Here is a 25,235-nt window from a genome sequence, read left to right as displayed (position 1 = left end):
GTCTTTGAGTGGCTGCAACTAGTACTTGTTTTATGAAGTATCCTTTCATTTGAAAGTTCTGTAGACCTCTGTAGCACATTTTATTCTCCTTTTCTAGAATACCATTTTATTATTATTTTTTTAATATACTGTTGTCCCTTTTTGACTTGGCTAGTCACAGTTTGGGACTGTGGGTAGGGTGACAAGACGTCCTGTTTTGGCTGGAACAGTCCCTTTTTTAAGTTCTGTCCTGGCTGTCCCGACCTTTTTTGCAAAGGTGGGCATTTGTCCTGTTTGCTCTTGCTGACTTGACCAGTTGGTAAGAGTGATGGGATAAATGTCCACTTTTGTCAGAAAAGGGTGGTGTGGTGCAGAGGCATGTGCGGGTGTGGATGAGCGACTATGCTCATCCCATGCAGCGGGGGAGACAGGGCTCCAGCAAGCACCGACAGCCTCGTGCGGGGAGCAGACAAGCCTCGAGCAAACAGCCGCCCCAGCCCCAGCCCTGTGCGGTGAGGGCCTCTGGCGAATGGCTTGGGCCAGCCCAGTGGGGGTAGGGACGGGGGCGCAAAAGAGGGCTCGGGCCAGTCCCAGGTGGTGTCCCATTTTCCCTTTGGGAAATACGGTCACCCTAACGGTGGGGATGCTGCAATTGGTAGTAGAAATTGGTAGTAGTCAGGTATTTGTTTGATGCAGTTTTGCTTATGAATAAAGAATGTACAATGTCCTGAATGCAGAAGGAATCAAATAGCAGAAAACTGCTTCTTTTGCCGACAGCACCAAGAATATTCTCTTCAATCTGGACCCCTGACCCCAATATCTCTCTCCAGGTTTCTTCCAGGGTCAGATGTTGTGCTTTAGGTTCAGCAGCTCCTACCAGCTGTCTGTCTCTCAATCTCTGTATTCTGCCTTCATGCATACAACACAATCAATATTCAGCAAAAGGCCTCCAAACTCTTGCATTCACAACGTCTTTTGTCTTAGGTGGGGGGCTTTTGATATATTAATTGAAGGTTACTGTGACTAAGTTCCTCCTCCACCTTGGCGGGTCCTGCACTTATTGGCGGATTTTCTCGCCTCAGAGGTTCACGGCAGCCCTCAGTTTGGCCACTTTCGTGGCTCAAATCTGCCATTCACTCAGTTAGCCTCATCACCGGCCAGCATGGGGAAAAGGAAGAAGAACAATCCCTGCAGTCTCTGCTGATCCACCTAGTGGCTCGGGGAACAGGCCAGAGACCTTCCCCTCTGGTGGAACCCACAGTCCAGGTCAACTCCTCCGGTATCAAGTAGGGAGTTGGAGGGATGGGGTGAACCCAGGCCCGCCCTCTACTCCAGGTTCAAGCCCAGGGCCCTGTGGATTGCAGCTGTCTACAGTGGCTCCTGTATCAGCTGTGTGACAGCTACAACTCCCTGGGCTACTTCCCCATGGCCTCCTACCGACACCTTCTTTATTCTCACTACAGGACCTTCCTCCTGATGTCTGATAATGCTTGTACTTCTCAGTCTTCCAGTAGTACGCCTTCTCACTCTCAGCTTCTTGCACCTCTTGCTCCCAGCTCCTCGCACGCACACCACAAACTGAAGTGAGCTCCTTTTTAAACCCAGGTGCCCTGATTAGCCTGCCTTAATTGATTCTAGGAGCTTCTTGATTGGCTGCAGGTGTTCTAATCAGCCTGTCTGCCTTAATTGTTTCCAGAAAGTTCCTGATTGTTCTGGAACCTTCCCTGTTAGGAAACGGAACGTCTTTTGCTTGCTCCTCAGCTATCTGCTTTCTATTCTTTCCTAAAGCCCCCTGGCCCGGATTTTTCTTACTTTTTGCACCTGCCTTAGTTCCCCCCCGACCGGGCCAGACGCTTTTTTGATTTTTCTTTCCATTTTTTGTGTTTTTTCCCATCTACGTCCTTTGCCGGCCATCCCCCCCACACGCCTGCTTTCGGGCGCAGCTATTTGCCTCAGCTGAGCCCCCGGAGGAGGGGGGGGAAGATTGCCGATTTTGCTGTCCGGAGGGGGGAGTGGAAACCCCCAGACCCAGCCGTTGTGTCAGCAGCTCGGATCTTACAACATTCTTAACATACCGGAGGACTTGGAACACAGCCAACACAGCCGGAGACGGAGATTTACAGAAGAAATAATATAAATCATCGTGTCGGAGGCCGTGAGATTGAGTAACTTTTTGAATTATACTCTCGTGGGGGGGAGTTTGACTGTGATTACTTGCGTTTGTGGCGGCACAGGGGGTGTGGCGTGGAGACCCCCACCCCCGATCCATCGGTGCCCCTACCCCCCCATCGTTATTACAACTGTCACGGCCCCCCCGCAGTCTGTCCCTGCTGGCAATCTGCCATCTCCCTTCGGATCCAGCTGTTTGCTTTGAAGTTTGCCTTCCGGACCGGACCTAACAACCGACCAACCGAGACTCTTTGGACAAACGTGTGTGGGTCTGCACCCCCCCCCGGACTGCTTATCCTACAACTTGCCCCTTTTACTGGACCCCGATTTTGTTCCCCCCTTCCTCCCAGCCCCCCTCCCTCGGCATTTTTTCCCTTCCCGTCCGCAGCCAGCGGAGGGAGGGGCTATTCTGCCTTCTCCCCTCCCCCCTCCTCCTTCCGGTGTCTCCCTGTCTCTCCCTGCTCACAATGGCGGGGAACGAGAGGGGCGAGACTGCTTTAATAAAATTAGTTGTCCCTTCCCCACCACCACCCCTGCCCAACCCCCAAGGTCCCCCCCCTACTACTATTGTTAAGGTACTTGCCACCCCCCCTGCTGGGGCACCGGTAGCAGGAGGCACCAGGGTGATTGCTGCTGCTGCTGCACCCACCACCCCCCCAGATACTAGGAAACCCCCCCCGGTTCGCAAGAAGGGCCAGGGCGGGTGGAAGGGAAAGGGCCCCGCTAAAACCACTGAGCCCTCCATGGCGGGAGCTGCCCCCACCGCTCCGGCCTCGTCATCAACCGTGGCGCCCCTCCCAGCGTTTCCCTCCACCAGCTCTGCGATTGTCCCTCTCCTGGCCCCCAGGACGTATGCCCGGGCGGCAGCAGGCTCCCCGCTGCCTGCCGCCTCGTCATCTCGCCCCCCCCCTGCCTCCGCCACCATCACCAGCGGCCGAGGCCCTTTCCCCGCCTTGACCAGGAAGCACGGCGTCCGTTGCCTCCTGATGCCCGCCTCGCCCCACGTGGAGACATACGTGCAGGCGTTGGCGAAGGTGGTGGGACCCACGGCTATTGTGGCGGCCTCCAAGATGTATGGGAAGGTCGTTTTCTTCTTAGCTTCGGAGGATGCCGCCCAGGAGGCGGTGGAGAGGGGCCTGACGGTAGGGGGGGTGTTTGTCCCCCTAGAACCGTTAGAAGACCTGGGCGTTCGCCTTGTCCTTACCTCCGTTCCTCCCTTCTTACCCAATGCTGCCCTGTTACCCGCTCTTTCCACCCTGGGGAAACTTGTTTCTGTCATCAGCCCTCTCCCGTTGGGCTGCAAGGACCCCACCCTCCGTCACATTTTTTCGTTCCGCCGGCAAGTGCAGCTTCTACCACCGGCAGGGGCGCGTGACGGAGAGGCGCTTGAGGGGTCCTTTCTAGTCCCCTACGAGGGAGCCCGCTATCGGGTCTTTTATTCTACCGGAGAGGCCCGGTGCTACCTCTGCCGCTCAGCGGGGCATGTCCGCAGAGACTGCCCTTTGGCTCGGGGGGGAGGGGCACCCGAAACCCCCGAGACCCGGCAGGACATTGGCCCCGTCGCTGCCAATGCCCCTGGCTGCCCAGTACCTGAAACCAACCCTCCTCCTACTCGACCCATCGCTGCTCCCGTCCGGGCCCAAGAGATACCTTCCCTACAATGCCTGGGCGAGCAAGGGGTTTCCACCCTTGCTAGTACCAACCCAATAGAGCCCATGGAGGAGGGTGTGGCAAGGATATTATCGGGTATAAGAGAGGGCCCTCCCCAAGGAGAAGCCCCCGCCCCTTATGTTGCCCCACCGCTACCTCCCCGAACGCCTAAACCATTGCCTCCGCCCCCCGACACGACCCCTGCTAACCAACCCCCAGATGATGCTATGGAGGGCTGGACCCTAGTCCAGGGGAAGCGAGGCAAGCGGAAGGCTCGAGCTCCGCTGCATCCACCCAACGCGGAAGCCCCCCGGAAGACCAGGAAAGGAGGCACTGCTATCGAGCCTCCCGCCACGGCCGCGAGCAAGATCCATCCGCCGGTGTCGGGAGGGGAAGATGGACTGGCATTGGAGGGCAGAATCCCCCCTCCACGGGAAACCCTCCCCTCCGAGACTTCTGAGGACACCCCTTCTGCCTGGACGCTACCCGAACCCCCCGCAGACCCCGAGGCGGCCGTTGAGGCGGGCCCTAGAGGAGAGGCCCCCGGGGTGGCAGGAGTTGGCCTCTCCTCCGTGTATGCGGAGATTGAGGCCCTAGATTTGACCCCGGTCACCCAGGGAGGGGATGATTTGCTGCCGGCTGGCCTCGAGCTGGGTAGCCTTACCCCAGCCTCCCTTTCCCCATGCTCCCTCCCCCTTTTTGCCTTTCCGGGTGAGCACCCTGCAGAAGGCAGTCCACCACCTGATGCCATGACCGCTAAAACCACCATGGAGCCAGCACCTAGCATTCTTGGGAGCCCCTCCCCTTCCCCCTTAACCCTTGATTCTGCTCAGGAGGCACTTTCCTTTAGCTGCTCGCCTCCTGCACCCCAGAGCCTTACCCCTGCCCCTGCCCCCACCCCTGCCCCTGCCCAAGGTCCCTCCTCCTGCAATGTTAATGCCGCCCCTGGGGTTATTTCCTTTCCGCCTTTTGCAGACTCCCCCCAGGGAGCAGTCTTTGCACTTTCTAGTCGCGACCCGTTAGGAGTGGCAATTTTTCCCCTGCCATCCCCCTCCACCCCAAGGCGTGAAGTGAATTTAATAACCCCAGCCTGTCAGACGCCCCGTCGGTGGTCCGCACCCTGTCTACCTGCCTTAGCGGACCACGAGGCTGTATTAAGAGGCCCATCAGGGAATACCTTGGGAATTGTAACCCCACCCCCCCATGAGCTGCGGCATGCGCTACGGAAGTTCCTAGAGCACTCCCGTGGCGCCCGCGATAGGGCACAGCTGGCTCTTCGGCTATGGGGGGACTTTGATCAACTCCTCCAGGCCACAAAGGCCCTTATAAAGGAGGGCAGGGGGCAAGGAAAGCGCGGTGCTGCGGCCTACGAGCGAGCCCGCAGCTTCCGCAGCGATCTACTCACCTACGGGATGGGTCATGGGTTGCTGTGCAACCCGCCGGGGGCCCTGAACCCCCCCGCCAATACGAGACCCCTACCCCCCCAGCCCTCCGTATGACGCCTCTTATTATTGCGACCCTGAATACCAGGGGCTGTAGGATGGCTCTCCGCAGGTCCCAGGTGCTCTCTTACCTTCGGGAGGGGAGGTACTCTGTAGTTTTCCTGCAGGAGACCCATACAGACCCGGCCGCCGAGGATAGGTGGCGGCTGGAGTGGGGGGACGGGGTATACTTTAGCCACTTTGCGACCTGGCAGGCTGGAGTGGCAACCCTGTTCTCCCCCAACCTACGGCCTGAGGTGCTAGGGGTCAATGAGGCCGTGCCGGGCCACGTGCTGTACCTTCGAGTCCGTATGGAGGGGCTCGTGGTTAATCTTGTTAACATCTATGCCCCGCAAATGAGCTCCAGGCGGCCACAATTTTATCAGTAGGTGTCCGACTTTCTCGGCACCCTGGATTCGCATGAGTGCCTGGTCCTGGGAGGGGACTTTAACACCACCCTCGAGGAACGGGACCGCTCAGGGGCCGAACCGAGTCCGGCCGCTGCGAATATTCTTCAAGGGATAGTCGACCATCACTCCCTAGTGGACGTCTGGCGCGACCATCACCCAGATGACACCTCCACGTTCACCTTTGTCCGGGTGGAGGCCCATCGGTCACACCACTCTCGGTTGGACCGTATTTACTTATCCCGTTTCCATCTTTCACAGGCCCACTCCTCCGCCATTCGGCCGGCCCCATTCTCCGATCATCATTTAGTCACTGTAACGGTTTCCCTCCGTGCAGAGAGACCGGGGCCGGCCTATTGGCACTTTAATAACAGCCTGTTGGAGGACGAGAGCTTTGTGATGTCCTTCCGGGAGTTTTGGCTGGCCTGGCGAGAGCAGTGGCGTGCCTTTCCCTCGGTGCGGCGATGGTGGGATCTCGGGAAGGTGCGCGCCAAGCTCTTCTGCCGTGACTACACTCGGGGCACCAGCCGACGGCGAAATGCGGCGATAGAGCAGCTGGAACGGGAGGTCTTAGAGATGGAGAGGCGCCTGGCCGCCGATCCCGAGGACCCGTCCCTTTGCGGAGCGTGCCGGGAGAAGCGGGAGGAGCTCCGGGCCCTTGAGGACCACCGGGCCCGAGGTGCCTTCGTTCGATCCCGCATCCGCCTCCTTCGGGAGATGGACCGTGGCTCCCGCTTCTTCTATGCCCTGGAGAAAACGAGGGGGGCCAAGAAACACGTCACCTGCCTCCTTGCGGAAGACGGAACCCCCCTCACGGGTCCGGAGGAGATGTGTGGGAGGGCCCGTGACTTCTACACAAGCCTTTTCTCCCCGGACCCGACCGATCCTGACGCTTGCGAGGTGCTCTGGGAGGAACTCCCCACGGTCAGCGTGGGCGACCGAGACCGACTAGAGCTGCCTCTCACCCTGGCCGAGTTCTCGGAAGCCCTCCGTCGCATGCCCACCAATAAATCTCCGGGCATGGACGGGCTGACCGTGGAGTTTTACCGCGCGTTCTGGGACATTCTCGGCCCAGACCTAGTCACCGTCTGGGCTGAGTCCTTGCAGAGCGGGGTCCTCCCTCTGTCATGCAGGCGTGCGGTGCTCGCTTTGCTGCCAAAGAAGGGGGACCTCCGCGATCTACGAAACTGGCGTCCCGTCTCACTCCTTAGCACGGATTACAAAATCGTAGCGAAAGCAATCTCGCTGCGGCTAGGGTCCGTGATGGCGGACGTGATTCACCCAGACCAGACCTATACTGTCCCGGGTCGCAGCATTTTCGACAACCTCTTTTTAGTCCGAGACCTTTTGGAACTCGGGCGGAGAGATGGTCTATCGTTCGCCCTCCTGTCTCTTGATCAGGAGAAGGCGTTCGATAGAGTAGATCATGGGTACCTCCTGAGCACTTTGCAGGCGTTTGGATTTGGACCTCAGTTTGTGAGTTTTCTCCGGGTGCTGTACGCCTCCGCGGAGTGTTTGGTTAGGCTCAACTGGACCCTGACTGAACCGGTCAGCTTCGGGCGAGGAGTGCGGCAGGGGTGCCCCCTCTCGGGCCAGTTGTATGCTCTGGCGATCGAGCCTTTCCTCTGTCTCCTCCGCAGGAGGATGACAGGGTTGGTGCTGCGGGAGCCGGAGCTGCGGCTGGTCCTGTCGGCGTACGCCGATGACGTACTCCTCGTGGTCCAGGACCCGGGCGACTTGGCGCGAGTGGAGGCATGCCAAGCCATCTATTCGGCAGCCTCCTCCGCCCGAGTCAACTGGGTCAAGAGCTCTGGCTTGGCGGTGGGGGACTGGCGGCAGGTGAGCTCCCTCCCACCCGCACTTCAGACCATCCGGTGGAGTGCGGGTCCACTGCTCTATCTCGGCGTTTACCTTTCCGCCACGCATCCTTCCCCGCCGGAGAACTGGCAAAATTTAGAGGGCGGATCCGGAGATGGACGAGGCTTCTCCGATGTCTCTCCCTCCGAGGGAGAGCACTGGTGCTTAACCAACTAGTCCTGTCCACGCTCTGGTACCGGCTCAACACCCTGGCCCCGGCCCCGGGTTTCCTGACCCACCTCCGGAGATTGATTCTAGAGTTCTTCTGGTCGGGAATGCACTGGGCCCCTGTTGGAGTTCTTCATCTACCCCTGAAGGAAGGAGGGCAGGGCCTGAAGTGTCTGTACACTCAGGTCCGCGTCTTCCGCCTCCAGGCCCTGCAGAGGCTCTTTTATAGTGCAAGTAGTTCGGCGTGGAGCATACTGGCGCACGCCTTCCTGCGCCGTTTCCAAGGGCTTCGATATGACCGGCAGCTCTTTTATCTTTCTCCGAGGGGTTTTCTGCGAGACCTCTCCGGGCTGCCGGTCTTCTACCAGGACCTCCTCCGGACCTGGAAATTGTTTCTAACAACCAGGTCTGTGGCGGCCACCGTGGGGGCAGATCTCCTCACGGAGCCCCTGCTACACAACCCCCAGCTCCGTGTGCAGGTGGCGGAGTCCCGCTCGGTGCGCCAGAGGTTGGTCCTGGCGGAAGTCACGAGGGTCGGAGACCTCCTGGACTACGACCGGAGAGACTGGCTGGATCCCCTGATGCTCGCTCGGCGCATGGGGCTCTCCAGCCTCCGTACCCCCCGGCGCGTACTTCAGGAGGTGAAGGCCGCCTTGACCCCCGCTGCTCGGGCTTATGTTCGCCGAGCCTTGTGCGAGGGCGCACCCCGCCCATCCCTTACCCCAGGCCCGCCGGACCTTTCCATCGGGCCCCCACCCCATAGATCCCAACACACCCCTCACCCTTTCACTGCAAGCCGGCTGCACGAACTGCAGCCGGTTAGCTTTCAAATTGCTTCACGGAAATATTTATATACACTTACGCTTCACACCCTTCACGCCCACACCCTGGTGTCCCGCCCCGATACAAAGTGGCGGGATCTCCTGCCACCTTTGGAGGGTGAGCAACCTCGGTGGGCCAGCCTGTATTCCACCCTGGTCCCAAGGCCCGTCGGGGACATCAGTTGGCGGCTCCTTCACGGAGCTGTGAGCACGGGCGTGTTTTTGACACGGTTTACCCCCATTCCGGACACTTGTCCTTTTTGTAATGTGAGGGAAACCCTGGTGCACGTGTATTTAGAGTGTGCCAGATTGCAGCCCCTTTTCCGGCTCCTCACAAATATTTTATTACGCTTCTGGCTTCATTTTTCCCCCCACCTTTTTATCTATACACTTCCCATTCGTGGCCCCACAAAGTCGCGGGATCTTCTGGTCAACCTCCTCCTAGCTTTGGCTAAAACAGCCATTTACAAAACCAGAGAGAGGAGGTTGGCCCATGAAACGTCCTGCGATTGTGGGGCCGTTTTCCGATCCTCAGTACACTCACGTATCCGAGCGGAGTTCCTCTGGGCGGCGTCCACCGACTCCCTTGAAGCCTTCGAGGAGCGGTGGGCGCTGTCTGGGGTTCTCTGCTCGGTGACCCCGTCCGGTTCCCTCCGTCTGACCCTTTGATTGAGGGGAAGAGCGAGAGACGCCAGCCCCAGCCATTGCCGCTGTGGATACCATCATTCCTGTCATCTAGGAGGGGTCCTATAATACATGGGTGTCTACCCCCCCCCTCCCTAAACCGCCCACCCCGCAGCCGTGCCCATCTTACCGGGCACTCTCAGGAGAGGGAGGATCGGTGACACTGGGCGCGGCACTGGGTAACTCGAGGGGGTGGAAGACCACGAGTGTCGAGGAAGCCCCCCCGCTCTAGGCCACCAGGTAACTCAGGAGGGTGGAAGACCACGAGTGTCGAGGAAGCCCCCCCGCTCTGGGCCCAGGCTAGCCTGAACACTTCTCCCTCCTGAAAGCTGCTGTGTTATACCTTCTGATTGCGTTGTTTTGTTGCATAGTTGTTTTGTTTCCTTTGGTAATTCTGTAAGCGTTACCAATAAACTTTCTTTTTGTTTCCAAAAAAAAAAAAAAAAAAACTTTCCCTGTTACCTTACCCAGGGGAAAGGGACTTACTTAACCTGGGGATAATATATCTGCCTTCTATCACTCTCCTGTAGCCATCTGGCCCGACCCTGTCACAGTACTCACAGTCCATCTCAAATTAGTTGTGATCAGGGCAGTTACCAGCACCTCTCAGCATAACACTACCATGTATATATGGTGATGAAGAGTTGTTCTTGGATATAAACAGTTTTGGTGGCTTCCAGTGGGCTGTTAACCATCTTTGAGGGTGCCATTATAATAGCAGGCTTCTGCACCAAGACTGCATGAAGGAAAGTGTTGGCAGTAAGGGAGGTTATCAAAGTTGGGTTTTAAAGGAATGCTTTAGGAGATAAAAGGCCCAATCTTGTAATGGCTCTTTGTGCAGAAATCCCACTGACTCCAGGGGAGTAACCTTTGCCGAACCCTTACAAATTATTAGCTGCAAAGAGCCTGGCACATTGGCTGTGAGTACATCATAGAATATCAGGGTTGGAAGTGACCTCAGGAGGTCATCTAGTCCAACCCCCTGCTCAAAAGCAGGACCAATCCCCAACTAAATCATCCCAGCCAGGGCTTTGTCAAGCCTGACCTTAAAAACTTCTAAGGAAGGAGATTCCACACCTCCCTAGGCAACGCATTCCAGTGTTTCACCACCCTCCTAGTGAAAAAGTTTTTTTCTAATATCCAACCTAAACCTCCCCCACTGCAACTTGAGACCATCACTCCTTGTTCTGTCATCTGCTACCACTGAGAACAGTCTAGATCCATCCTCTTTGGAACCCCCTTTCAGGTAGTTGAAAGCAGCTATCAAATCCCTCCTCATTCTTCTCTTCCACAGACTAAACAATCCCAGTTCCCTCAGCCTCTCCTCATAAGTCATGTGTTCCAGTCCCCTAATTATTTTTGTTGCCCTCCGCTGGACTCTTTCCAATTTTTCCACATCCTTCTTGTAGTGTGGGGCCCAACACTGGACACAGTACTCCAGATGAGGCCTCACCAGTGTCGAATAGAGGGGAACGATCACGTCCCTCGATCTGCTGGCAATGCTCCTACTTATACAGCCCAAAATGCCATTGGCCTTCTTGGCTACAAGGGCCCACTGTTGACTCATATCCAGCTTCTCGTCCACTGTAACCCCTAGGTCCTTTTCTGCAGAACTGCTGCCTAGCCATTTGGTCCCTAGTCTGTAGCTGTGCATGGGATTCTTCCGTCCTAAGTGCAGGACTCTGCACTTGTCCTTGTTGAACCTCATCAGATTTCTTTTGGCCCAATCCTCTAATTTGTCTAGGGCCCTCTGTATCCTATCCCTATCCTCCAGTGTATCTACCTCTCCTCCCAGTTTAGTGTCATTTGCAAACTTGCTGAGGGTGCAGTCCACACCGTCCTCCAGATCCTTTATGAAGATATTGAACAAAACCGGCCCGAGGACCGACCCTTAGGGCACTCCATACCGGCTGCCAACTAGACATGGAGCTATTGATCTCTACCCTTTGAGCCCAACAATCTAGCCAGCTTTCTATCCACCTTATAGTCCATTCATCCATCCCATACTTCTTTAACTTGCTGGCAAGAATACTGTGGGAGACCATGTCAAAAACTTTGCTAAAGTCAAGGAATAACACGGTCACTGCTTTCCCCTCCTCCACAGAGCCAGTTATCTTGTCTTAGAAGGCAATTAGATTAGTCAGGCATGACTTGCCCTTGGTGAATCCATGCTGACTTTCCTAATCACTTTCCTCTCCTCTAAGTGCTTCAGAATTAATTCCTTGAGGACCTGCTTGATGATTTTTCCAGGGACTGAGGTGAGGCTGACTGGCCTATAGTTCCCAGGATCCTCCTTCTTCCCTTTTTTAAAGATGGGCACTACAATTAGCCTTTTTCCAGTCGTCCGGGACTTCCCCGGATTGCCATGAGTTTTCAAAGATAATGGCCAATGGCTCTGCAATCACAGCCGCCAACTTCTTTAGCACTCTCGGATGCAGCGCATCCGGCCCCATGGACTTGTGCTTGTCCAGCTTTTCTAAATAGTCCCAAACCACTTCTTTCTCCACAGAGGGCTGGTCGCCTTCTCCCCATGCTGTGCTGCCCAGTGCAGTAGTTTGGGAGCTGACCTTGTTCGTGAAGACAGAGGCAAAAAAAGCATTGAGTACATTAGCTCTTTCCACATCCTCTGTCACTAGTAAGGGGCCCACACTTCCCTTGACTTTCTTCTTGTTGCTAACATATCTGAAGAAACTCTTCTTGTTACTCTTAACATCTCTTGCTAGCTGCAACTCCAGGTGTGATTTTGGCCTTCCTGATTTCACTCCTGCATGCCCGAGCAATATTTTTATACTCTTCCCTGGTCATTTGTCCAATCTTCCACTTCTTGTAAGCTTCTTTTTTGTGTTTAAGATCAGCAAGGATTTCTCTGTGAAGCCAAGCTGGTCGCCTGCCATATTTACTATTCTTTCTACACATCGGGATGGTTTTTCCCTGTAACCTCAATATGGATTCTTTAAAATACATCACAAGCTTTCCCTTTGCAAAAAGTACTTTTCTAAATCAAAACAAAATTTCAAACTATTGATCACACCATAGTATGATTCTATGATCAGGGAAAGAATGATTTTGTGGTAGAAGCACAAGGCTATGAGATCTGGGTCTTATTTCTGGATCTGCCACAGATTCCTGTATGACATTGGAGAAACTTACTTCATTTCTATTCCTCAGTTTCCCCATTGTAACATGGAGAATACTTACCCTACTTCTCAGATGCATGGTGAGGCTTAATTTATTGTTCAGAAAGTGTTTCAGGATTCTCAGATTCGTAGATTTCAAGGCCAGAAGGGATCATTGCAACCATCTGGTCTGACCTATATAACACAGGCCACAGAACTTCCACAAAATAATTCCTAGACTGTGTCTTTTAGAAATACATCCGCTCCTGATTTTAAAAATGGTCAGTGATGAAGAATCCACCATACCTGTTAAGTTATTCCAATGGCTAAATACTCTCACTGTTATAAATGTACATGTTATTTCCAGTCTGAATTTGTGCAACTTCAACTTGCAGTTGCCGGGTGTCCTGTTTTCAACTGGAAAGTCCAGTCGAAAAGGGAACCTGGCAGTGTCCGGTTACCTGCAGTAACTAGCCTCTGCCACAAGGGGGCAGGAAGAGAAGCAGCTGCTGCTGGAGCCTGGAGGAGCAGCTCCAGCAGAGAGAGGTACTGGTGGCTCCCCTGACTTGCCCTGAGCAGAGCTCCCTCTCCCCCACCCTGCCCCACGTATTCCTCCACCCGGGAGCATGGCTCTCTCCTACCCCGTCCTGACCCAGTTACTCCCCCACCTCTACAGCCCTGCTCAACTGGCAGGGGGAGGGAGGTGGCGAGAGCAGCGAGCAACAGTGAGGGTGGGGGAAGATGAGCAGGGGTGTGGCTTAGATGGAAAGTTACGGAGCAGGGGGCGGGGCCTCAAGGAAAGAGGAGGAGCAGTGTCCAGTTTTCACATGTTAGAAAGTTGGCCACCGTACTTGAACTTCCAGCCATTGGATCGTGTTATACCTTTCTCTGCTAGACTGAATATTATTAAATATTTGTTCCCTGTGTAGATACTTATAGACTGTAATTAAGTAACTTTCTGACCTTCTCTTCATTAATCTAACTAGATTGAGTTTCCTGAGTCTGTCACTATAAGACCAGTTTTCTAATCCTTTAATTGTTCTTGTGGCTCTTCTCTGAATCATCTCCAATTTATCAATATCTTTCTTGAGTTGTGGGCACCAGAACTGGACACAGTATTCCAGCAGTGGTTGCACCACTGCCAAATACAGAGATAAACTAACCTCTCTGCTCCTACTCTGAGATTCCAATTTATGCATCTGAGAATTGCATTAGCCCTTTTCGCCACAGAGTCACACTGGATGCTCATGTTCAGCTGATTGTTCACCACCAGAACCCCAAATCTTGTTCAGAGTCACTACTCCCCAGAATGGAGTCCCCCATGCCTGCTGAAACATATAACATTCTTTTTTCACTTACCAAAAATAAAAAATCTCACCTGATATCTCCATCATTTGTACTACTATAGCACCCAGAACCCCATCAGGGTCTCAGGGTCCCGTTATGTTAAACTGCTGTGCAATCACATAAGAAGGCAGGCCCTGTCTCTTTAGAGCTTACAGTCCAGTTTAACATTAGATATTACAAGTTGGAGTAAAACTGTGAGGATGAGAGTAACAATGATAGACCAGCTCTGTGTACAGCTTGCTGGTTCAGAGTCAACTAAAGTTTGTGATTTCAGCAGCATGATCCCCTTTAGCCATATGATAAAGCATCGGTTCAGAGTGACAAGTGCCACCTATTAAATCGTCATCTGCACTTTCCGCAGAATCTGCCAGTCAGCATGTGTTCTTGGACGTCTCTTATCCAAATAATGATCTAGTCTGACTCTGCTGAGATTCAAACATGATGCCATTGCCACAAAAGGTGGTACAGCTACAAACAGATAAGCTGTCCACCGCAATTGGGTAACTAAGCACAGAAGTTCAGTGATGTTGCACTGATGCAGTAAAATTACCATAGGTTATACTTGTGAATGTCCCTTATGTGTGTTCCACCTCCCCAAAACATGGTATAAAGTGTTACTAGTGTAATGCCTGACTACAAATGTATCCTAGATGCTTTTACTAGACTTTCAACACATTTTCTTAATTATTCAACTTGTAAAAAATGCCCTTCACATAGACTCAGAATATATAATATATATATATATATAGTGAGCCTATTTTTTTTAAAAAGGCACCAAAACACTTCCAAAAAAACACATCCGATGAAGTGAGCTGTAGCTCAGGAAAGCTTATGCTCAAATAAATTTTGTTAGTCTCTAAGGTGCCACAAGTCCTCCTTTTCTTTTTACAAATGTGAAAGCAATTAACACAACCATTAAGTAGCCCTCTTCTCTCGCCCTCTCCCTCCCGCAAGTTGGTAAAAGCCAAGTTAAACTTTTCAGCCTGCTCTGAAGGTCAGACCAGTGGGGAAAGTGGATCTCACCCAGAAACATGCCTGCTTTATACAGTTTTCATTTACTGTTTTAACCATCAGTGGGTGTTAATTTTAAAATGCTGAGGATTCTTTTGTAAACAAACACTGTATTAATAAACTCTGCTGTGGATGTATTGGTAGAAAAATCATCCAAGTGATTTCTGTACAGGAAAATGTCATGTTATAGCATGAAAGACAAGGTGGGTGTAGTAATATCTTTTGTTGGACCAACTTCTGTTTCGTGAGAGAGACAAGCTTTTGAGCTTACACCAAGCTCTTGTTCAGGCCTGAGAAAGGTAGCATCACAGTTAAATACAAGATCAAACAGAAAGTTTAGCATACATAGTTAACAGGTTTCAAGGGACCATTCAAGGTTGAAGTGGCTCATTAACATCCTGCCAGTCATAGGGAGGAACTAAAGGGGAGGGGGAAGCAGCTGGGTGGGTTGTCAGTGGGTTATATTATTGTAATAAACTGTAAATCCAGTGTCTCTGTTCAGTCTATGATATTTAGTGTCCAGCAAAATAATGAATTTAAGTTCCTGGGCTCATCTTTCAAAAGTATTGTGCAGGTTTCCTTTGAGGTTGAGGGCTAATAGATCAGCTATAGAGTGACCGCTCTGTGAAAAGTGTTCACCCACAGGTGGTAAGGTGTTTGTCTTTTATCATTTTCCTGTGCTAGTTCATTCAAGAGTGTAGTGATTGTCTGGTTTCACTCACACAGTTGCTAATGGGCATGTAGTGCACGGAATTAGATATGCCACATGTTGAGATAAGCATATGTAGAATCCATGGATCTTGAAAGGGGTGTGTGTGGGGGCGGGGGAGAAGCGTTGATCATTGTAGCAGTGGAGATGTATCTGCAGGTTTTGCATCTGTTGTTCTCGCAGTGTCTGGTGCTGCTTTGAGTTGGTGTATCCTGGTTTATGGGGAACTTGCTTCTGAGGATGAGCTTGGAGAGACTGAGGGGCCTATTTGAAGGCTAGGAGAGGGTGTTCTGGAAAGATTTCTTTCAGAAGGGGGTCCCTGTCGAGTATGGGTTGTAGTTGTTTGATAATGCCCTGCTTGGGTTCCAGTGTGGTGTGGTAGGTGACAACTAGGGGTGAGCGGTTGGAGAGAAGCTTATTGAAGAGGCGTTCTCTTGGGGTATTTGGGTTGCCCATTCCATGATGTGATCTACATCTCTGACGGAGTGTCCTTGTTTGGTGAAGGCGATTTTGTGTGTGTGTTAAGGTGTATATCTCAGACTTTCTCCTCAGAGCATATTCTGTGGCATCTGAGAGCCTGGCTGTAGATAACAGATTTCTTGGTGTGTTTGGGGTGGTTACTGGATCTATGAAGGTAGGTGTGGGAATCCATGGGTTTCTTGTATATACCTGTCTATAGGGTTCCATTGTTGAAGCTGAAGCTGGTGTGGGAGTTCCAGGGAGAGTTTAATGGATGGGTGATAATTATTGAATTTGTGGTGGAAATCTCTGAGGGAATTTGTCATCTGTTCAGAAGATGAAAATATCAATATATTTCAGCTATATCATTGGTTTTGTGGTGCATTTGTCCTGAAATTCTTCTTCAATGTGACACATGAAAAGATTGGCATATTGGGGAGCCATCCCACTACCCATGGCTGTTCTGTTTGGGACACAGTGTTTGCTGTTGAATGTAAAATTGTTACAGATGAGGATGAAATGGATGACTTTGGCAATGTGTTCCGGGTGGATATCTGAGGTTTGTCCATTGTCTTGTAAATATGCCATCATTGTGAGGGGATTTTGGTGTATAGGGCGTTGACATCCATTGTGGTAGGGATGGTATTCTGAGGAGGTTGTTAATGTTACAGAGTTTGTGGAAGTTGGTTTTGTCCTGGAAGAAGCTGGCCCTAAGACATTAAGAACATAAGAATGGCCATACTGGGTCAGACCAAAGATCCATCTAGCCCAGTATCCTGTCTTCCGACAGTGGCCAATGCCCGGTGCCCCAAAGAGAATGAACAGAATAGGTAATCATCAAGTGATCCATCCCCTGTCGCCCATTCCCATCTTCTGGCAAACAGAGGCTAGGGACACCATCCCTGCCCATCCTGGCTAATAGCCATTGATGGACCTATCCTCCATGAATTTATCTAGTTCTTTTTTGAACGCTGTTATAGTCTTGGCCTTCACAACATTCTCTGGCAAGGAGTTCTACAGGTTGACTGTGCATTGTGTGAAGAAGTACTTCCTTCTGTTTGTTTTAAATCAGCTGCCTATTAATTTCATATTAATAACCCCTCGTTCGTGTGTTATGAGAAGGAGTAAATAATATTTCCTTATTTACTTTCTCCACACCAGTCATGGTTTTATAGACCTTAATCATATCCCCCCTTAGTCCGTCTCTTTTCCAAGATGAAAAGTCCCCGTCTTCTTAATCTCTCCTTATACAGAAGCCGTTCCATATCCCTAATCATTTTTGTTGCCCTTTTCTGAACCTTTTCTGATTCCAATATATCTCTTCTGAGATGGAGCGACCACATCTGCACACAGTATTCAAGATGTGGGCATACCATGGATTTATATGGGCAATATTATATTTTCTGTCTTATTATCTATCCCTTTTTTAATGATTCCCAACATTCTGGTCACTTTTTTGACTGCCGCTGCACATTGAGTGGATGTTTTCAGAGACCTATCCACAATGACTCCAAGATCTCTCTTGAGTGGTAACAGCTAATTTAGACCCCATCATTTTATATGTATAGTTGGGATTATGTTTTCCAATGTGCATTACTTTGCATTTATCAATATTGAATTTCATCTGCCATTTTGTTGCCCAGTCACTCAGTTTTAAGAGATCCTTTTGTAGCTCTTTGCAGTCTGCCTGGGACTTAACTTTCTTGAAAAGTTTTTTTGTGTCATCTGCAAATTTTGCCACCTCACTGTTTACCCCTTTTTCCAGATCATTTATGAACAAGTTGAATAGGACTGGTCCCAGTGCAGACGTCTGGGGGACACCACTATTTATCTCTTTCCATTCTGAAAACTGAGCATTTATTCCTACCCTTCGTTTTTTATCTTTTAACCAGTTACTGATCCATGGGAGGACCTTCCGTCTTATCCCATGACCGCTTACTTTGCTTAAGAGCCTTTGGCGAGGGACCTTGTTAAAGGCTTTCTGAAAATCTAAGTACACTATATCCACTGGATTCCCCTTGTCCACATGTTTGTTGACCCACTCAAAGAATTCTAGTAGATTGGTGGGGCATGATTTCCCTTTACAAAAACCATGTTGAGTCTTCCCCAACAAATTATGTTCATCTATGTGTCTGACAATTTTGTGTTTTACTATAATTTCAATCAGTTTGCCTGGTACTGAAGTCAGGTTTATTGGCCTGTAAGTGCCGGGATCCCTCTTTAAAAATTGGCATCACATTAGCTATCCTCCAGTCATTTGGTACAGAAGTTGATTTAAATGATAGGTTACAAACTACAGTTAGTAGTTCTGCAGTTTCACATTTGAGTTCCTTCAGAACTCTTGGGTGAATACCATCTGGTCCTGGTGACTGAGGTTATTGAGAGCTTTTGGAGACTGAAGGTATCCCAGCCCTGAATAAATGAACTAGTAATTCTGACCAGTGTTCAATTTTTTAAAAATTCTTTAAATTTCTTCTACCCAAACACAATAAACTTTTGTGCTTTTCAGTATCCCTTTGGGGAAGGAAAGCACTGATTGAGTTTTTAAAGTCAGTCTGTTAAATCACATGGGATGTAGCAATCTTTTATTTTTAACATAATCATTTGCAATAGCTCCATAACAAACACTTTTCATATACAGTATACTCCTGTTTATCCAACACCCTATTATCTGAACTTCTGCATTCTCTGAATCCCTTCCTTGGCCTCAAGCATGAGAGACATGCTGCAGAGGGCTTGTATCTCATGCTGGGTGCCAAGGAAGGGGTTTAGATAATAGAGCAGAGACCCGTGGCCAGGAGAGGGAGACAGAGGATGAGCCTCCAGCAGTGGGGGAGGCCACCCTGATGCTGAAAGGACTACAGCAGTCGCGGTAGCGGAGGGAGCCCTCTGCAGCCCATCTGTCATGGGAGTGAATGAGCAGGACCCTGGTAGCAGAGCAGCAGAGGGCTGCCTGCATTGCCACAGAGACTGTTCCACTTACACCCAATCCCTGCAAGCATAAGGTGTTGGGGAGGTATGTGGAGACGGGTAAGGCTGCAGTCTTGGCAGGGCAGAGCAGAGAAGAGACCCCTGGTGTCTGCTCTGTCTGCCAGAATCACAGCCTTTCCTTGAGCCTGCAGGATTGGGTGTCTCAGAGAGCTCTCTGCTGTCACTGGAGTGAGTGGGGGTTATTAACACTTCTTGGAGTCATATGGTTCCTGATTTTACCATCTGACTTTTTTTTAGAAAATGAGGTTATTCTGCACATTCTTTAGAGCTGAAAGAGCCAGTAAATGTTTAACATAAACTCCATCTAGACTAACACCAGCCATTTCTAATCCTGAAATACTGAAGCCAGCTAATTTGGGCTGGACATGAAATTTCAGAAACCTGTTCACAACAACTGTGGTATGTGTCTCTGACATTCAAATTAGTCATTTTGCCAAAGGGGCTATAAACAGTACCCAAGAAGCCACTATTTCTTGTCAAGTGCAATATTCATGTACAGCTCTGCTTCTAAGCTTTCCATGGGTTTCCATTTCAAACCTGCTTTAATCAATTCTGATCCACATCTGAAGGTAAGAAAGGTAAATAATTTGTACCCTATTTCTCACTTTTTAAAGATGATGGATGAATAATCAGAGGAACACTCAAACACAGAACTGATTGGAGCTCACTCACAGGAGTAACTGCTAGTAGTTGAAAACCCAGTCCAGTGCTTGTAAATGTGTGTGTTGGTTTATTTAATTTTTTTAATAGGTTTTCTTTTGGACTGTCACGTAGGATGGGTGCATGGAAGAGTTCAGTGACGTGGAAAGTATCGTCATTGACCTGATGAAGTATGTTTAGCCTTAGCAGTTTAAAAGATAGTGTATTTTTAATGCATGGATGTCATTGCAATTTTTCATTGTTTTTGTTGTCACTAAATGCTAACTACTCAGTGATTCCACAAAATTAAGAGTTACCTCTGCATTGGTTCTTCTTTGCAACCCTGTCCCGCTCCCCCTGTGTGGTATAGATGGGGACTACTCCACTGAAGATTGGAGATATACAGGTGTAAGTGGAAAGAGAAATAATCCCCTTAATTTCCTTTCTTAGATTCATCATGCCATTAGTCTCTTAAAAATATATTGTACATTTGACAAGATGCTGTATGCTGTCAGTGGTATTGTTTTGCAGACATTCTACCTTGGTTCCATGAAATTTTGTTGATGTTTAGTATTGACAATGAATGAGCTGTAACATCAGTGGGTAAAACCATTTTGATATGGTGGGTTGTCAGTGGAACAAAATATTGCAGTGTTGATTAAGTATTGTGATCAGTTAATGCTTTCGCATTTCTGACCGTAGTATAATGCACCAATGGCAAAAATATATCTACTCCAGTGAAACTGTTTTTCTTTCACTGAAGTTAAATCCTTAGCGCAATCAAATGTTGGGTAAAGTAGCTGCTGCACATCCATAATAGTGACTTTCAAATATTTTTGCTCTGAATTTCTCACTACTATTCCATAGTAGTTAGGGTTAGGGTTAGGGTTAGTCGGCACCTATGACTATGAAACAGAGCACAAATATAAGGAGTAATCTGTCCCAGGAAGATTTTGATCTAGGAATTTTTAGATAGCTACATTTAGGAGGCAGAAGTTATGTAGAATCCTCTTTTGATGTTAAATGTAGTGTTACCACTACACCTCTGAGGTAAAAAACAAAACAAAACAGGGCATTCAGGATGCTGCTGAGCCCATAAAACTGGACAGCCACTATGGTCCAGGGCTGGGGTGGAACTGGGAGGGAAGAGGTGGGGTGGGGGCAGGGCCTGTGGCAGAGCGGGGGTTGAGCACCCCCAGGCAAAGGAAAAAGCCGGTGCCTGTGTTGGTAGGGAGTTGTCTTTGGTGGGTGTGGAAATTATTGGCATTATAAAAGCTCCGTTTTTACAAAAACCTCAATTTTAACCCTAACTTGGTCTGGCAGCATCCCTCTTAGTGGAAAAGGTAATCAGCAAATGTTGTTGGTACAAGAGAGAAGGTAACTTTTTGCAAATCAAATCCAGCCCAGGTCGCTAGTGATTATGAGAGTCATTATCTTCTGGCTGTTAAATGGCCTGTGTGAAATGAGTTGATCTCTGTGAATGGTGTCTGCTGGTGAACAGGAACCCTGGGCATGCTGAAGAAAATGATTGAGTGGGCGTGGAAGTTGCCTCTCCAGAATACGAGTGTTAGGCCTGTTGGCAGCAAAGCCCGAGGAAACTTGTGCTGCTGCTTGCAGTGCATCTGTTCTGTGGATAAACCGAGGACTTGACTGTGCAGGGTTGTAAATTTGTCATATTACATTGGCACTAAATTCACTGAAAACTTGAGAAAGAAAATCAGCAAAATAAGAGAATTCATCATAATTTTGTAGACATGGGAATGAGATTTTTAGTACTCTGGATCTCAGGCTTATAGTTAAAAGGAGTTTGAAGTTCCCAGACCAACTTTTGGCATGGAAACTGATTTTGTTGATGTGATGCTGCCTTCTGCAACTGTGTGTAAAATGCAGCGTCATGTAAGTTACAGATCAAAGACTCCTGAGAGACAACTGTAGAAAAATCCAAATGAATATTCCACGGACAAACGTGTAGTCCTTACAAACATACCATTTCAGTGCACTATGCTATGCTGGCGACAACCTGAGTTTCAAATTTATACACCTTCTCTGTTCTCTTTTGTTTCATTTCTCACAACTGAGCTTTCTTTTGTATATGCCATTTGATCTGATTTTTTGTTTTAAAGTTTAGTATTCAGACCTGATTGGAAACATAAATATATTTGTTGGTACTTGTGGAAAATGTCTTTAAGAAGCCTGTCTGCAACCCTAGCATCCCCTAGGATGTTGCTAGGAAGCCAGCAAGATGCAATCTAACAAACTAAGATGGTAAATGTAGTTATGTATAAATAGCTGCAGATTCCCACTTATGTCCTTCCTCTCTTGTCTCCCTCATGTCATGTCTGAATTCTAGATGGTAATTTGATCAGAGTGGGAGCTCATCTTTGTCTCTCCTTTGAAATTCCCAGCACACTTTCAGGCACTGTAAAATAATTACACCTTGCTTGCATAATTGTCTTGTTGTGATTCTAGACTAACTAGTGGGAGAACGCAGGTGAAACATAAAACCTATTTGTGGGATCAGTTATCCTAGCATCTTGGCCCAAGCATTTTCCATTTAAGTAGAAGAATACAGCTCTTTCCGTGATGTAGCTATAACTCTAGGTGCCTGGTATAATGTGATTATTTACGTATGTTTAGTTAAATTATTGGTTACTTTTTATTATTTACACTTAATAAAACCAAACTGTCAGCAGAGATGTGAATTTTTTGCCAGAGTTATTGTCTGTATGTTAGGATGTACACAGTAGGCACTCTTCCATCTTTTACCAAAAAATCTTCTAATCTGATTTAAAATGTCTGGTTAAAATTTGTGAAATTGTCTTAGGCATGACATCTGATTTTGTTTAAATTTAATGTGTTTGCAGATAATGACTGGTATTTGTGTCATGTGACAATTATTGCCCCAGAAGAGGATTTTCTATCCTGGGGTATGTACCCATACCCCTATTTGGCACGTGTTGATCCTGATGCCCGGAAAGGCACTCTGATCTACCAGCTTATGGCCCATTCCAATAACAATGAAAACTCCAGTGTTGGGATAACTTATGCACTTATTGCAGGTAAGTCCTTTGTGAATCAACTGATTAATCTGCATGATGATGAGATTTTTATTTTCGCAATTTCCAATTTTATCATTTAGTTAATAAGGTTTTAATAGAATAGCCTTGTTTAGACATACTGGGTGAAGGTCAGAGGTGTTGAGTAAAGTGGTGTAAATTAAACCAGTACATGAGTGTAAGGGAGTTGGTTACTCCCATACAAAGTGACCAGAACCAGTCTTAGACTAAGGTCTGGCCTATGCTACTAAGGGTTTGTCTACATGGGCGGTATAAACCAGATCAAATCAAGTTAATCTAGTTTGAAAATGCTTGCGTACACATGATCCATCGCTATATATTTATCGCAGACTCTGAAGTCCTCTTGCAAAGCAGACTAGGTTTCCTTTAAACTGAATTACTTTGGTCTATTGTTTGTGTGCACGCAATTGCTGTGTGTTTCCAGTGATTATCCCATAGTGCTTTGCAGGCTGACTGTTACTGACCTGTCCATTTACCTGTGTGCCCTCCCATGCTCTGGTCTCAAATTCCCAGGACAACACCTCCCCACCTTTTAAAAGCTGGCACGGAGCCACATTTTGCCCACTTGCTCCTGGATCCTGGTGTATCATTCTTGCAGTGTAGCTGTGATAGCACTCCTGAAACCACACAACATGCCTCGCACAGTTGCATTGAGCTGTGCTGAGACCCTGGATCTCATCACCATCTGGGGAGAAGCTTTGGTTCAGGAAGCTCTTTTGGCCAGACGCTCCCATAGCCACAGCACCTACAACAACCAGAGTGTCAAGGACAGGGCCTCTATGTACTGCTGAGAGGCTGGCCATCCTGAAGGTGACGTAAAAGGAAAACTCAGGATAAGATGTTTGTAGAGCTTTTGGCAGAGTCGAGTCTGGTTTTTCTCTGGGAAAGAGGTGGAAGCTGTATGTGCGGACCCAGAGGGAGAAGGAAATGCAGCTCTCCTGGGAGATTATGGCAGTGGCCAAGGACCGCTTTGCGATGGCCAAGAAGAGCATAGAAAAAGATAGGGGAGAGGCAGAGGCAACTCATGGATGCTATCCTGAGCCAGAATGTTCTCCAGAATAGCTCCTGTTAGGCCAGCAGGCCCTGCAGGCTTGGAATTTGGGATCCAGCCATGTCCTTTGCAACCTTGGCAATACTGGGCGCTGGGATGAGCGGCAAGTCCTCCCCACCATACCCTTGCAGCAGCGCTACCAGCGGCCGTTCCCCTCTCAAAATAACCTCGGGGCACTGAGAACACTGGCTCCTGGGAGCCCAGCACTTCTTTGAGTCCAGCAGCGCCCCTGAAAGTTTTGAGCCACATCACTTAACTCTAGACCCCATGCGGGCAAGAAGAGGCAGCGGGCTGGCTTATACTCACCTGTAACTGTAAGGCAACCAGCCACCCCCCGGGTTGTGTTTGCACCATTTGCACTGGTGCACTTTGAGTTTTGTTTGCACTGTTGCTTTAATTAGAGATTTGTTGATTAGTAAACTGTTTAGGTAAATGTATTTGAAAATACAAAAACATCATTTTTTCCATTAGTTCAATAAAAACTAGATTTTTGGTTTTGTTCTTTCATAATTAAAATTATTTTAGTCAATTCATGAGGAGTCCTTATTACACTTAATTATGAAAATCCGTTAAATAAAGCTGAAATACTTCATAGGGGTTTTCAGAAGTACATAGAGAGCATTCTACTTCCACCACTCATACATTACACCCCAATGCTTGAAATGTATCCCAACAGTTCCCCCTCCCCCATGGGCTTACAACTGCACATGTTCAGGCAGGAGACTTAAAATATGACAATCTGACAATATTCCCCTGGGTGTCAGCATTTTCTACAGGACGCCTTGCTGGCTGCTTGAACCACCAAGCAAGTCACCGAACCTCCACTTCCCACCCATTGTTAAGGCTTTCTCCCTTGCTTTCACAAATATTGTGCAACGCACAACAGGCATTGAATGGTCCTAACCTCTTTTTTTCCAGCTGCTTCCAACCTGTTCCATAAACAGTGCCATCTGCCTTTAAACTGCCAAATGCACACTCGACTGCTGTAAGGGAACTGCTCGGGCAATAGTTAGTGTTCCTTCCTGCCGTCCAAGTGGCCTGTGTATGGCTTCATTAGTCAGGGCATAACAGGATAAGACAAGTCTTCCACAATAACCAAACTACCTTCACACCATTAATGTCTACAGTGGTCCTGGGAGCAAACATTCATTTCTCCATTAATCTAAACAGAACTGAGGGCTAAAAGATCTTAGAATCTTGGACCCTTCCAGACCACCCTGCATTTTTGTCTGTAAATCTCCCATCAAGAAGAAATACCCCTTTCTGGTTTTATAAATTCTGTGCTGTAGTGGGGGAACGAATGGTGGGCACCCATGTTCTATCAATTGCCCCAGTACAGTTTGGAAACTGTATGTGTGCAAAGCCATCAACCATCTCCAGAGCATTACCCAGCTTTAGGATCCTGTTAGATATCACTTTATCAGAGACACAGCAGACCTGCTTGAGAATGTCGCCAACAGTTGATCACCCCATGCCAAATTGGTTGGCTACAAACCAGTAGTACTCTAGGGTTGCGAGCTTCCACAGGGCAATGGCATACCTGCTTCTCCACAGATATGGAGCACTACACGTTGCTACACTGTCATTGAAGCTCCAAGGTCAGTTCTACACCGATCACA

General features: G+C 49.0%; 1 protein-coding gene across 1 annotated transcript in view; it reads left to right on the top strand.

Moving 5' to 3' along the window:
- Positions 1-25,235, top strand: part of LOC140906500 (neural-cadherin-like) — a 94,606-nt gene that overhangs the window by 17,157 nt on the left and 52,214 nt on the right. Inside the window, exon 2 of the mRNA XM_073330553.1 lies at positions 22,353-22,547. Within this exon, the coding sequence (XP_073186654.1) occupies positions 22,418-22,547 (130 nt within the window). The 5' untranslated portion in view covers positions 22,353-22,417. The remainder of the gene's footprint in view (positions 1-22,352; positions 22,548-25,235) is intronic.

Source organism: Lepidochelys kempii, chromosome 2 (assembly GCF_965140265.1).
Source record: "Lepidochelys kempii isolate rLepKem1 chromosome 2, rLepKem1.hap2, whole genome shotgun sequence".
NCBI lineage: Eukaryota > Metazoa > Chordata > Testudines > Cheloniidae > Lepidochelys > Lepidochelys kempii.
The sequence above is the reverse complement of the archived record's forward strand: the minus strand, read 5'-3'. Positions and strand labels throughout refer to the sequence as shown.